The 14,013-nt window shown below is 42.0% G+C and overlaps 1 protein-coding gene across 5 annotated transcripts in view; it reads right to left on the reverse strand.

Moving 5' to 3' along the window:
- Window positions 1-343: 343 nt before the first annotated feature.
- MID2 (midline 2) overlaps window positions 344-14,013 on the reverse strand; it is a 97,547-nt gene continuing 83,877 nt past the window's right edge. For all 5 annotated transcript variants that reach the window (XM_027608258.2, XM_027608255.2, XM_027608257.2 and 2 more), the window contains 3 exons: window positions 7,271-7,432; window positions 5,616-5,823; window positions 344-5,226 (listed from right to left, as the gene is read on the reverse strand). In XM_027608258.2, the coding sequence (XP_027464059.1) occupies window positions 4,824-5,226; window positions 5,616-5,823; window positions 7,271-7,432 (773 nt within the window). In that variant the 3' untranslated portion in view covers window positions 344-4,823. The remainder of the gene's footprint in view (window positions 5,227-5,615; window positions 5,824-7,270; window positions 7,433-14,013) is intronic.

The raw sequence follows: 14,013 nt of genomic DNA on the forward strand, positions 1-14,013 counted from the left end.
CTGGCCCTCCTTGGACCTTAACCAATAGGTTCCAGCTGTGGGATTTTCTTTGTTATTCCTTAATTCCCAGTTTCTGCTTCAATCCCTAAAAAGTAATGTGCATGTCTCTTTGGGCCTTATACCTTCATTTCTTTACTCTTCCTGACTGTTGTCTGCTCCTGAAACCAGTCTTCATGATTGGATCCCAATTTCTGGACCCCCTGGATCTTCTCTGCCCAGATCTCTACCTTTTATATGATATCTGATTTCCCCCAAGTCATTTAGACAATTCCAGTAACCCATGGCCATCTTTCTTTTCATCTTCCCCCAATTTAAACTCCAGTGAAAGACAATCGAGAACTCATGAATACATATATATTTATTTAATTCATAATATAGCATTTTGGATGGCTGGGATATTTTAGAAGGATGAGGCTGTGTAATCCACAGATGCTCAGATTTCTGTCACTAGGAGAGACACTATTGGTCCAGAGCTCCCAGTACAAACAAGCCTGGGATAAAATATTTAATAAAAAATAGTCCGACAATAGTCTAATAAATATTCTAGCCAACAACAACAACACAGTATATGTCTGAAGCTGGCAGACCAGACCGTAAAAGGCAGTTTTACCTGCCCTGATGGCAGTCCACCTGGCCAACTTGTAATACACAGCCAAATACAGACAACGGCTCCAAGGCTGCAATTGGCTTCAGGAATTGAAATAAGCATGGGAGTGGTTCTTATCTGTCAGCCTCACATTTCCATTCTGTAGAGGAAAGGGTATCAAATATTTGAGCTTATCAAAAAGTCCATCCATGGATTGCTCCATCCAGGTAGTCATATATAAATATGTAAACCATGGAAGCTTAGAAAATTCACCTAGTGTATTTAAGCTGAAAAGAACATAAAAGTGATTTTGCTGAAATCTGAATTTCACTGCATCCAAAGTTACACAATGGAATTACATGATAAAAACACATACAGATGCAGCAATTCTTACTTACAAGTAGTCACAACTCCAATGTGGCATTAAAATTTCTGTCATATTCTCAAAACAGGTTTAACTTTATTTTGATTAATTTTGTGCTTTCTTCAATAAGACAATATAAAAAAGTGGAAACAAGCATAAATTGCAGACAGAAAGAATAATTTGCTAGCAGAAAGGACTGTAGGGGAATAGATTGAGTAGGGCAACAACAATGAAAACTGAGGGCGTCACCTTCCTTGAAGATGTTAAATACAGGTCCCTTTGTCCAACTGGGTTTATTTAGCTAGAGGCAGTCAATAAGGTCCCTGGCCTTGCCACTATCTATGAAAGCCTTGCAGTCTCCGGGACTCACCACACCCCCACAGGTGTACTTTACCACCATGTTGTTTCTTGGAAAGCACTGTTCATTATTTGGCTCAGAAACGTCATTGCTTACCTCAAACCCAGTTTAATTTCCTGCATTATTCAGTAGGTTAAGCTCTGAGTGATTTTTGGCTATAGCCCAAACTTAAATCCACCTTCAAAGAACGAAGTTTGAAAAGATTGGAAAGTTCTTGAAAAGAATAGTGCCACATGCTCTAGACAATTCCCCAAGTTAACTTCCAAAGAGCTTCTGAGGCAGACAATAGTCATTTATATGTGTGAGTCCTGGGACATTTGCAAAATAATATTAACATAGCCCAAATGGAGAAGTAACCAAGCTTTTCTGCCCAGGAAATAACAAACACCGGTATGGATATCAGAGTACAACAGGGAAACTTTGCTTATTCATTCGTCATTCATACATTCATTCAATAAACATTAGTCAGGCAACCACTCTGTTCCACGCACCATGCCGAGTATTAAAAAATACAACAACAAAAGACACAGTCCCTGCCCTCAAGGTATTCACAGTCTAGTAGGGAAGATGATTATTATACATTAAACTTTTGTGTGCATCAGAATTACCTGGGAACTTGTTCAAAATGTAAAATTCCACTTATGTGCCCAGATAGTCCAATTAAGTAGATCAGGAGTGGGGTCTAGGATCAATTGTTTTAACAAACACCAAAGGTGACTCTAACAGGCAGTCTGAGGACCACACTTCGAAAAACACTCTATACAAGGTGATTATTGCTGAGAAGGGGATGGGGAACGCTCAGGGTGCCATGAGAGCTCAGATGAGAACATACCCCAGGCTAGGGGCAGGGGGAGAGGGTCAGGAGTCAATCTGGTTGAGAGGGGCGGGGTGGGGAAAGGTAGTCTAGGCTAGGGTCAAATGTAAGGAGGGGAAATTGAAGCTTTGTCCCAGGCCACTAAAACCTAAAGGGCACAAAAAAATGAATAGCTGGGGAGCCCCGAGGATAAGGTAAAGGGAATTGGACTGGGGTGGAGGGGGTGTGTTCTGCATTTATAGCATTTTCACACGATTCCCTCAATGTCAGAACAATTCCTGTTCACTCTGGGCATCAGAACTGTTAGGAATGTTTCTATTCCAGGCCCAGAGAACAACTTGTATGAAGAGTTGACCTTGTCTAGAGTAACAAGTGGAAGGAGGAAAGTGGCAAAGGATGAAGCTGGGAAAGCAAACGGGGACCTGAAAGGCCAAACCCTAAGTAAATGGGACCTTCTACTGAATGCTATGGGAGCCAGTGAGAGGTTTTCTGAAGGGGGGGGGGTGGGGAAATCATTTCTTTTGTTTAAAAACTGGGGGCTGAGCCCTCGAGGAGAGACCAGAGTAACTGAGAAATGAAAGGCATCGTTTTAAAGCACCACTACACCGTACTGGGGCCGGGACCGGGGCCGGGAGGAGGAGGTTAATATTTCTTGCGCACTTCACTACATGCCAGGTGCTGTGCTAGGCAGTTTACATGTGCTATCTTTTGAAATCTTTGCAACAGCCTTGTGAGGTAGGTATTATTTTACAGAAGAGGAAACAGAGGCCCGAAGAAGTGAAGTGCTTACCCTAGGTCACACCGCTAGGAAATGGCAGAAGAACTAGGATTATGTTAGTCCAAAGGCTTTCCACGGCAGCAAGCTAGCTCCCGGCACTGCTGGATCTGACTGAGGTTGCTCCTTTCCTAATTAGCAAAAATGACATACAGTTTTTTCAACCAAAAGGCGGATGTTGCTGCTAGATAACGTAAGTTTGAGCCTGCCATCTGTATGCGCATCAGTCTTGCTTTCCCTGTTAGGTGAACAAACAATACAAAGCTGTTATTTAGGGGATTTATATAGATACTTTGTCTCTCCTACAGAATAGTAAGGCATTTGACAGCAAGGGACGTGTTTTTATCAATACATCAGCAGCAGAGTGGTACCCAGCATCTAGTAGTTTGTTGAATGAATGAATGAATGAATGAATGTCCACCGAGGTGGTCGGAAGGAAGAGGGGAGACGTTTTGGCATTGTTTCAAGGCTCGTCTGGTGGCTTGGGACAGCTACTGCTTTGTACAAAAGTAGTATTTTTGCAACTCCCGAGAAGCAGACTCCTTGAGGTGGACTTATCTCCTGGGAAGGAGAAAGCTCTGGTTCTGACATCCCCAGTCCCTGCAGTGGAACTGACAAAAGCACAGACCGTAAAACTTGATGCCCTTCAACAATAGCGAGGAAGACTGGGAGGGATGAAAGTTATATTTGCATTTGCCACTGAAGGGTCCGCTAAGCAGATGACTAGTGTAAACAAGATCGCAAGAGGAACAATTCTTCAACCTGTTTAGGAAAACAGACTGTTCTCCGGCATTCTGAAGCACTTCAGAAGTGTTTTATCCGAAAATACAAGCACATTTATATGCAAATGGTTGTTTGATCTAGAACACTCCATTCTTACTGATTAAGTAAATAAAGTTCCTAAAGAACAACCATTATGCAACTCTTTTTTTTTAGCCTAATTCTAGTAACTGTATGTATTTGAGAGTAATAAAACGGTATTTCTTTGAGACATTCTGTGACGGAATTTTTAAACAATTCAAAGGAACCTCCTCCATTAAGTAGCCTCAGTGAAACTGTGCTTCTGCTTGGATCAATTTTCTATCCAGCAATAGCATCTCTTGTGCAATCTTGTCCCCCAATCTCTCCTAATCCAATTTAGAGCTCTTCCCACCATCTATGTCATTATTGCACATGTGTGTGTGACAGGAGGGAGAAGGGGACGGATGAATGGAGGGAGGGAGGAAATGTTGCCTGATTTTGATGATGTTCCCTTTAGGGGACAAAAATGAATGATATAACTTATTTTTCCTTCCAGTATGTTTCTCACTCAAATGAGCAAATCAAAAAATTTATTATGTATATATAATTATAAAATGAATACATAACATATATTATTTATTCATTTTATATATATGTTATATATACACATACATGTTCTTCGTATAATAAATCCTTGATTGTAGGCTTTTTATCAAAAACTACATATAATATGTGATCCTTCGACACTTCAAAATTCTACTTGGCCAAACGGGCCGGTGCCAGAAAGGCTGACACCCTCCACACACACACCTTTCCGGCTGGCTAGCCCCTTGTTCAGAGCATCTTTCTACATTATTTACTTAGAATTATCCTAATTCCTTCCAATATCATCTATACTCCTAAATCACTGGGAATTTTTAATTCTCCAATGATAAGAGAGGTATTCTCTAAATTTCTCCTCCAATGGCTTGAACCCAGACTCCTCAGAGAATTCGTTCTGAGAGACTCAATACATTAATTCGAATACAAGCGTTAGTGCACGAAAATTAAATCTATAATATCTAGTTATTTTGGATGCTTCAGATGAACTTTATTTTGTATCTTGTATATTGGACACTAACTGAGGTTTAGGAGGGGAAGAACTGCTGGACTGGAGAGCCAGTGACTTATACACTCTCTGGAAACTTAATGGCAAGCTTTCATCCCGGAAACATAAGGGGATTCTTGAGGCCTGCAGTTGCATTCCTGCCGCTCAGGGTAATCAATAAAATCTGGGGCAGGCAAGCCGGACAGGATCATTAGGGATTTGTTCCAGATTGTGAATGTTGGGCAAACTGGAAGAATGAAGGTCACGTCAAAAGTATGAAGATGGAGAGAGTTAGCTGGGTCATAGAAAGACAGCATGTTGTTGTCGTAATCCAGAAGAACCCCGAGACGTTTCAACTGTGGGGGCACATCCACCAGCATTTCCTTGTTGTTATGTCTCACTACAAAGTTACTATTGCATCGAGAGAAGACCCACGAGGAGGCATTCTTGCCAATCCATTCATTCTTGGGAGCTGATTTGTAGGCAATACCAATTGCATACCTGTGAGACCGTTGAAAGGAGAGAGAAATAAACACTTATTAATGAGCTGAGTGGTGCTAGGCACCATGTGGGATATATAAGAAATCTGATGCATGCTTCTTCCTTTACTAAATAGTTTACATTTAGACCCATAATGTTGATAGCATGAGAGCTTTATGAAGTCAGCAGTTAGAGTGCTGGAGGAATTTCCAACTCCTGGCCCGGTGTATTTCACAAGATTTTATATTTTTGTTTTTGTAAAAGCTGGCCAATTTTTCTAGGCATGGTTTTCATCACCTGCCTCTTAACCCTGACCTACGGGTACTATGTTCGTGCTATGGACCTGGATCTCCCAGGAAACTAATGGCAGGAAAAAAGGAGGAGAAAAAATAAAAGTGGGATCCACTCACCAGGTGGAGGAACCCATGACCACCTCCCAGTAGTGGCAGCCACTGTCAATGAATATGTTTCCTGCTGCTCCATAGCAGCCTGTGCCACTAAACCTCTCCGGGGTATGGCTCTTCTTCAGAGAGCTCTCATCCTTCTCCATCTGCAGCCCATCATTGGAGATCTTCAACTTCTTGTGAGTCATTTTGGGATCCAGTTTAAAGGGTTGGCCTGAAAAAAAGTAAAAAAAAAAACAAAAAAAGACAATGCATGGGAAAGTATTTAAGAATGCCATCTCTGTCCTCCAGGACTATCGCTACCAGGGGATTCTTGATAGGATGATCATTCTTGGGCCAGTGCAAGTTGGCTGCTATTTGGATTATATTAAGGAAGTAGGGCCTGAAGCCACCATTTTCAATAAAAGAAGAATAAGCTGCCTCCCTCAACGGGTTATCAAATTAAGAGGGGGCTCTCAGGCTTTCATGTTCTCAGGTATGTTTTGTATTCTGCTTTATTTCAGTGGTTGGCTTGGGATTTGAGTAGGTCTTAGGGGAAGGAGTATTTGAGGTGAGACAAAGTGAGGGGAACTGATGAGGTAATTGCTGGTTGGTGGCAGAACAAAAAAAAAAAACAAGAAGAACTCAGTGAAGACCATCTTTCTACCCTCTTACAATGGGGTAGAAATGTTACAATTACATTGTAATCAATGTTACAAATAACATATGATTAGGTAACTTCGTTAGAGTGACTGATGCATCAGGAATGATCAGAGAAAACATTTGTTGTGTAGGATCATTCGTGACAGAGGATTCCTTATAACCAGATGATGAAACAAATGACTAGAATCCAACTGCTGGGTATGGCAAGAGCTGTATTATACAAAATGGGTCCATGGCAGACACTGTTGGCGAACACACTCCCCCGTCTCCTCTTTCACCATAGAGGCTAGAAAAGCGAAATATTCTAGCCTCTCTTGCTGCTAGGGGTGGCTAATAAGATGGAAGTAGATGGAAACAGAAGTCAGACAGGGTTGAGGACACTTGTGGAAAAAGTGCCAGGCTTTCCCCATAGACGAGAGAGCCATCCTATGCACCAACCCTCTCCCCCTCTTCCTATCTTAAAAGGAAATGTGGCATCTGGAGGTTGCAAGGGCCATATTGTGGCCATGTGACAGTAAGTCAATACCCAAAGGGAGAAGGAGCTTGGGTCTGTTACAACATCACGGAACTAGCTGCTGCACCAGCCCCGAACTGCCTACCTTCAAACTTCTTGCTATGTGAGAAAGAGAGAAAAAAAAAAATACTATTTGTTAAGCCGAGTTAGTTGGATTTCCAGTCACCTTAGGTCAGAAGCATTCCTATCAGGTATGGATGGCTTCTCTGCAGGAGTCTACCAGATTATTCCAAAGTACTGTCTTACACAACTGTTCCCCTAGCATGGGATGGGGTGCAGAGAAAAACCCTTTACTTTACTAACACCCTCCCCAAATACCAGCTACTACTACATATACTTTGTACATATCTTTGTGTTCATGTATTTCCCAAGGGCACCAACAAACCCTGTGCCCAAAGCATAAACTATTAAAGCTCCTCTACTCAGTGCCTCTGCTCTCTTGCACTGCTGTGAGTCCCTGCGGAGGGGAAAACGGAGCTCTCCTTTTGGAATCACCCCAACGTACTATTTGTTTTTAGTCGGGTGGGTTCACTGTTCCGGCTGCCTGCTTGGTTTATGGCTTTAACAATGAAGATGTAGCGGGTCCCGCTCTGAAGTCCATGCACTGTGTAGTGGTTCTGTTTAATGTTGGGCACAATCATCCAGCTATCCACTGAATTGTACAGGCCTGTGGAGGGGGATAGAGACAAGGACATTAACCAGGAGGTAATAGAGATAGGATGAGAAGAACATTGAAAATTCATCAAAAACCCCCCCGCCCCAACCTCCGCTACCACCACCAAAAAAAAAAAAAAAAAAAAAAAAAAAGTGAATTTCATTTTGTTTCTTTTGAGTCCCAGGAGACAGAGTGAGCTAAATATCTTCTGTCTCTTTCCTCCCACGGAGCTAGGCTTACACCAGGCTCCTTGCCTCTGGCAGTTGAATGCCACCACTAGTGAAAGTTAGGTGGCTTCAGTTTTCTGCCCGATAATATGGGAAAGGCCACTCTAGAAAAGTCTCAGAATCATCACTTTTATGGAGTCTCTGGATCTTTACAGCCAAGGTCCAATCCTCTGACAGCTGAGCCTGGCCTGGTATGGATGGAGAGGCGCTGGGCAGAGAGCACAGGAACATGGAATCTCAGAGCCAACAGGACACCTACACGCCCTATTTCCCTCATTTTACAAATGGGAAACTAGGATTGAGAGAAGAAAAGTGACTTGCCCAAGGCCACAGACAGATGGTGATGGTGCTGAGTATAACCCTGGTCTCTCACCCTAGTCCACTGCGCTCTCCACTCTGGGACAATTCATGAGGTGGACACAACGTTGCTTTGTCCCTGCAAGGTAGCGAAGTTTTCAGGGCTTATGGCTCATCTCTCCCACCCCCTCCTGGGCTCCGAGGTATCATAAGGAAGCCAAGGGGATGGCATGAGAACCAAAGCAAACATTACCGTCTCCTCACTTGACACTACCCATTTTTGCCCCTTCCTGGTTCTAATACCCATTTGAGGTTGGGTGGTCCAGGAACACACTGTTGCCTGGAACCTTCTTCCCTCCCAAACTCAGAGATCTAGGTTTCTGCTTTCGAAACTCTTTGGACCATAAACACTGACTTAAACAGAGAAAAATGTGCATAATTAAAAACATGTATTTGGCTAACTGTGAGTAAAAGAGGGGTTGACGTTCTGGTTTATGAATTATCGAGACTTCTCTGTTCTGTTATCTGCTCTTCAATCAGTTTACTGCTTTTTAACCACCATTCTAGCAAAGCATGCAAAGGAATGGGCAAGGAAAATGAGCAGTGAATTTAGTCACTTCTATGCAGCACTCGTAAAGGAATTAGTGAGGCTGAAAATTAAAAATAATCATGAGTGTTTTAGAAAAAAATAATAATCATGAGTGTTTTGAAAGAGATCTGATCATGAGAGCTTTATAATGAATTTGGTGGGAAGTTGAAAAAGCCTCAAATAAAACCAGAAAAAGAAGCATAATGGAGAGCAAACAGAGATGTTCTAGAAAGAGTAACTGGTGAAGATGCTCAGTCATGCTCATGAAAAGAGAAGAAAGATAAGGGCCAGGAATAATATTGGAGGGCTTGGTTATCCATGTACCAATTCACAGTATGAATCATAAACTACACACTGAATTTTAATACAAAGAGAGAAATAAATGGTCTTCCACATATGCTTCTAACAATACAAAAGACCGAACTTCACAACGAAGTACTATGTAGCTATGAAAAAGAATGAGGAAGATCTCAATTAACTGATATGGAATGATTTTCAGGGTATACTGTTAGTTGAAAAAAAGCAAATTGCAGAGCATGGATAGTATGCTTTTTTTTTTTAAGAAAGAAAGGCAAATAAGAGAACGTACATATATTTGAAGTTGGCGGGCAAAGGGAGAGCGGTAGGGGCATGGGATTAAAAAGAGAGGAGAGAGAAGGGTACTTGTTTGAATACACCTTTTCTGTCTCATTTCCCCTTTGGGAAACACCCTGTTGCCTTATGAATTCAGAAAAGCACAATTAAATCAATACGAATGGGAAGAGTGGGGACGAAAACTGAAGGGAAGTGAAACAAATGAACCCAACTGCACTTCAGATGAAAAACCACCACACCAAGGGGAAGGGGGAAGGAGGAGGACTGAAAACAAATCCTGAACTGTTGTTTGTTTCTGTCATGGTATGGGCAAAGCACTTCTGAAACTGTTAGATACATTACGGGATTAAGCAAATGAGCACGTGTGTTGATGTCGTTGGGAGCCAGGGTTCTCACTGTGGAAGTCGGAACGTACCAATATGGAACGGGGGAAGGCAAGAAAGAACCTGTGGGGATGGACTGGAATTGGAGGTACTGTTATGAACTCTTGAGTTCTATAGATGTGTGTGTGTATCCATATGTGCACGTACGTTAGGTGTGTGCGTCTGAATATTATGCGCGTGCATATGTATACATACACGGGTACATGTGTGTGTTTCTAGTACCCAGATCTTGTTCTCTAATAACATCCTCCCGTTAAAAGGAACCAGGGTTCCTTGGAAAAATGGCTGATTTCAAGGCTGGGGCAGGATAAGGTCAATAGGAGCCTAGAATCTTTTGTTCTGCTAGAAGTAAAGTGCTCAAGAAAATGATGGGAGAATTTAAGGACCCAGGAGTCAGCTTAAACGGTCCTTACTGGCTCAATCTGGACAACCTGAGCATCAAAATAAGCAAGGGCAGTGAAGAATTATAAACCACTAAAGAAAGAGAATTTATGAGTCCATACTGAGTAGTAGATAAATAGAGGGTGGGGCTTTTGCTTACAGTAGAATGCAGAGTGCCAACTAGTAAATGGGGGAGGGAACGTTCATTTGGAAAATCATCATTTTGCAATCATCAGAGTAAAGACTGGACCAGGCAGAATTTTTGACTGATGCTAAAACAGGAGTGGGGGCGGGATGGGTTTGATGAGGAAGCAGGACATTTTCATTATCTCAAAGTATCACCACATGACCACATGGACTGCTTATTAGTAGCAAAAAGAAAAATAGTAACTACGTGGTGAAGAAACCCAGCAACGCCTTCGACCAGCTGAACAAAATTAGCATCCCCAACGAAGGGCAAGTGGATATCACATGCCTCCAGATGTGACGTCCTAAGGAGGATGCAACATCTCCGATGCAGTCTTCCAGCCATGAATGCATAATTTGAATATAAATCGTGAGGAAACATCAGAGGGACCCAAAATAAGGGACAGTATAATAAAGAAATAAAAAGGGATTTTAGATGTCAATGTCGTTAAAGACAAAGAAAGGCTGAGGAAGTGTTCCAGATTAAAGGGGCCTAGGGATAATGACAATTTAAGTGCAATACCCGATCCTCGACTCTAAAGGACAATATCAGGTCCTTTATACGTTATAAAGGGTGTTATTGGGTCAACTGTCAAAACTGGAATATGAATGGCGGAATCAGAAAAAGTATTGTATCAAAACTCTTCAAGTTGATAACCACACTGTGGTTATATAAGAGTTTCCTTATTCTTAGAAAACCTACACTGAAGAATTTAGTGGTCAAAGGTCATGATGTATGCAATTTACTCTCAAATGGTTCAGAAATAGAGAGAGATGGGGACTTCTAGCAAATTATAAAGGAAATGGGACAAAATATTAACAACAGATGAATCTGGGTAAAGAGTATATGGGCATTCTTTGTGCTACTCTTACAACTTTTCTATAATTTTGAAACCATTTCTAAATTTTGAAAAGGTAAAAAGAGGATTTTTCTGGGTATCAATGGGACTTGGTGATATGGGGTTGACAAGTGAATTCTGGTAATGGAAGTATATACCTTGTTCAAACAGGAAAGACCACAATATGGAAATCCATGAACCCGAGTCTAAATGTGTGGTGGAGAACATTTGCATGGAAATGAAAAGGAGAGGAAACAGAAGTTTTATCTTTGGGGCAGTATGTTACAGGCTGCCTGGCCAGACAGAGGGTATAGCCAGTGCTTCCAAAATGCAAAATACAAAATTGAAATAGAGGAAAGATAGACAGTAATGGGGAAGACAATCAGCCAAACATCTGTTTGAATTCAGCTAACAGCATCATCGGAAACATTGGCTTGTGACCATTCCAAATCTTAGAGGAGGTGGGGAAATAGTTACAGATGAAGGGAGAAAGCTAAAAAAAGGAAGGAAGGAAGGAAGGAAGGAAGGAAGGAAGGAAGGAAGGAAGGAAGGAAGGAAGGAAGGAAGGAAGGAAAAAAGAGAAGGAAAAAGAAAAATAAGGGGAACAGCTTCTCCAGACAAAATTCTAGTCAGCAAGGAAGAAATTTCTGGCTAAAGAAAATGTGGAGTTTGATTATTTTAAGATTCCTCATATAAATGGTATCACGTAGTATTTGTCTTTCTGTGTCTGGCTTATTTCACTTAGCATAATGCCCTCCAGGTTCATCCATGTTGTCACAAATGGCAGAATTTCCTTCTTTTTTAAGATTGAACTATATTTTATTATATGGACATAACACATTTTCTTTATCTGTTCATCTGTTGATGGACAACTTTTTGTTGTATATCAGTGTATATCAACAAAGTGGTTTAAGAAGAGAAAATGTGGAAAAACCTCAAGGGAAAGTAACTCTCAGAGCCAAGGTTCAATCAACAGTGGCAGAACAGTGGTAGGCCAGACCGACAGATAAGGCTAGGACCTTGAATCTTCATGAATATTCCCAGTAAACTAGTCTCATCTTTTTTTAAAAGATTTTATTTATTTATTTATTTATTTACTTACTTACTTACTTACTTACTTACTTACTTAATTTGAGGGGGAGAAGTGGGACAAGCAGACTCCCTGCTGAGCTCAGAGCCCAACATGGGGCTCAATCCCAGGATCCTGAGATCATGACCATGAGCCACAATCAAGAGTCAGAGGCTCAACCTACTGAGCCACCCAGGGGCACCTGAAATAGTTTCGTCTCATCTGCCCATTGCCAGACGGAATTTTGCTCAGGGCTCTGTCCCTGTCCTATTCCACTTGACTGGAAGAAGACAGAGAAGGCAGGCTGGGAAGGCAGAAACTGGATTTAAAAGGATTTTGGCAGGCTGGAAAGTGAAGTCAAAGCTAACCAGACAAAATGTAACAGGGATGAATTCAAGGTGTTGCATTTCGGTTTAGACAATCAAGGATTTGAAAGAACTAGGGATTCCAAGTGACTACATGCTCAGTAGTCAATACTCAGTTGTCAATGTGACTACTGGAGTAAAAAGGTTCGGGGCTGGGGGGCATCAGCAAATGTATAAGAGAAATAATCCAGCTGTCTTCTGTGGTGGTCAGACCACTTTTGGAGTACTGTATTCACTTTTTTGACAGCACATTTTTTAAAGATTTTATTCATTTATTTTAGAGAGAGAAAGCACAAGCAGGAGAGGCAGGGGGAGAGAGAATCTCAAGCAGACTCCATGATGAGCACAGAGCCCAATGCGGGACGGGATCCCAGGACACTGAGATCACGACCTAAGCCAAAACCAAGAGTCGGGCGCTTAACCAATTGAGCCACCCAGGCGCCCCTTGACAGTGCATTTTATAAAGCACTTTGACACACAGGAGTGTGTTCCTAAAAAGGATACCATGACAGTAAAGGGCCTGAAACCATGTCACCTAAGGAGCGATTCAAAGAACTAAGGATGTTTAGCCTGGAAAGGAGAAAATTTAGACGGGACGTACATGCGAGCTACCTAAAGTTATCTGAAGAACTGTCATGGGAGAAATGGATCAGGTTCATTACTGAGGCACAAAAGGGCAAGATCGGGACTAATCAGTAGCTGTGGGTTTAATTCAAGAAACATTAAGCTTGAAGTCTGACAGGCTTGGGTTCAAACCTTGACTCCATCAGTTTGTAGCTCTGTGACCTTGGGCAACTCATTTCATTTGAACCTCAGCTTCTTCAGCCATAAAATAGAATTAGTATCATCTATTTCATAAGCCTAAGGCAGAACTCATGAGGACTCAGTGAGATGATGTATGTGGGAGCATTTATAAATGACAAAGCAGAATGCACGTATCAATTCTTATTGTCATTGTTATTTACTAGGAGGAAGAGTTAGGCCCTCCATAAGGAAGCCCTGACAATTATTTATAGCTGCACAACAACTGAATGAGTTATTTTGTTAGAAATGGGCTACCCATCCCTGGAACTGGAACTGTTCCAGTAGAGACAGGACAATCATCCACTGGGTGCCTGATAGAAGGGAAGAAGATTAGCCTAAAGGCCTTCTAAGGTTCCTTCCAATCCTAAGGTGCTATGATCCTATTGCCATTAAGAATTATCCTTTAAGTTCTTCTACAAAGGACTATATATCTTTGAAAAGGGAGAGGACAGCCTTTAGATCTTTGTTGCTTGGACTTATGTCTCAGCTCCCAGGAGACCACCGCCTTCCCCCTCTCAGGAAGGAGAAGCTCAGTTGCTGGCTGTAAGACTTGCCAGAGCAGGAGAGAGACAGACAAGGGCAGGAAAGCATGTCAGGGAGGCCTTAGAGTGTGTGACTCCGTAAGCTGAAAAAAACAAAAAACAAAAAACAAAAAACAACACCTAGGAGCACAGCTACTCAGGCCAAGTGGCTTAGGTTGGAGCTGCACGAGGCAAGTGTTTTTCGAGTGTGACCCCCAATGTCCTCTCACCTCCCCAGCCCACCATGTGGCCCAGCATTGGCACCAGACAGGAAAAGGAAGCCTATTTGAAGGGTTTCATTGGGAAAATTCCTCTCGTGTGGGCCTGCGAAGTCAGAC

The sequence above is a fragment of the Zalophus californianus genome, chromosome X (assembly GCF_009762305.2).
Source record: "Zalophus californianus isolate mZalCal1 chromosome X, mZalCal1.pri.v2, whole genome shotgun sequence".
Lineage (NCBI taxonomy): Eukaryota > Metazoa > Chordata > Mammalia > Carnivora > Otariidae > Zalophus > Zalophus californianus.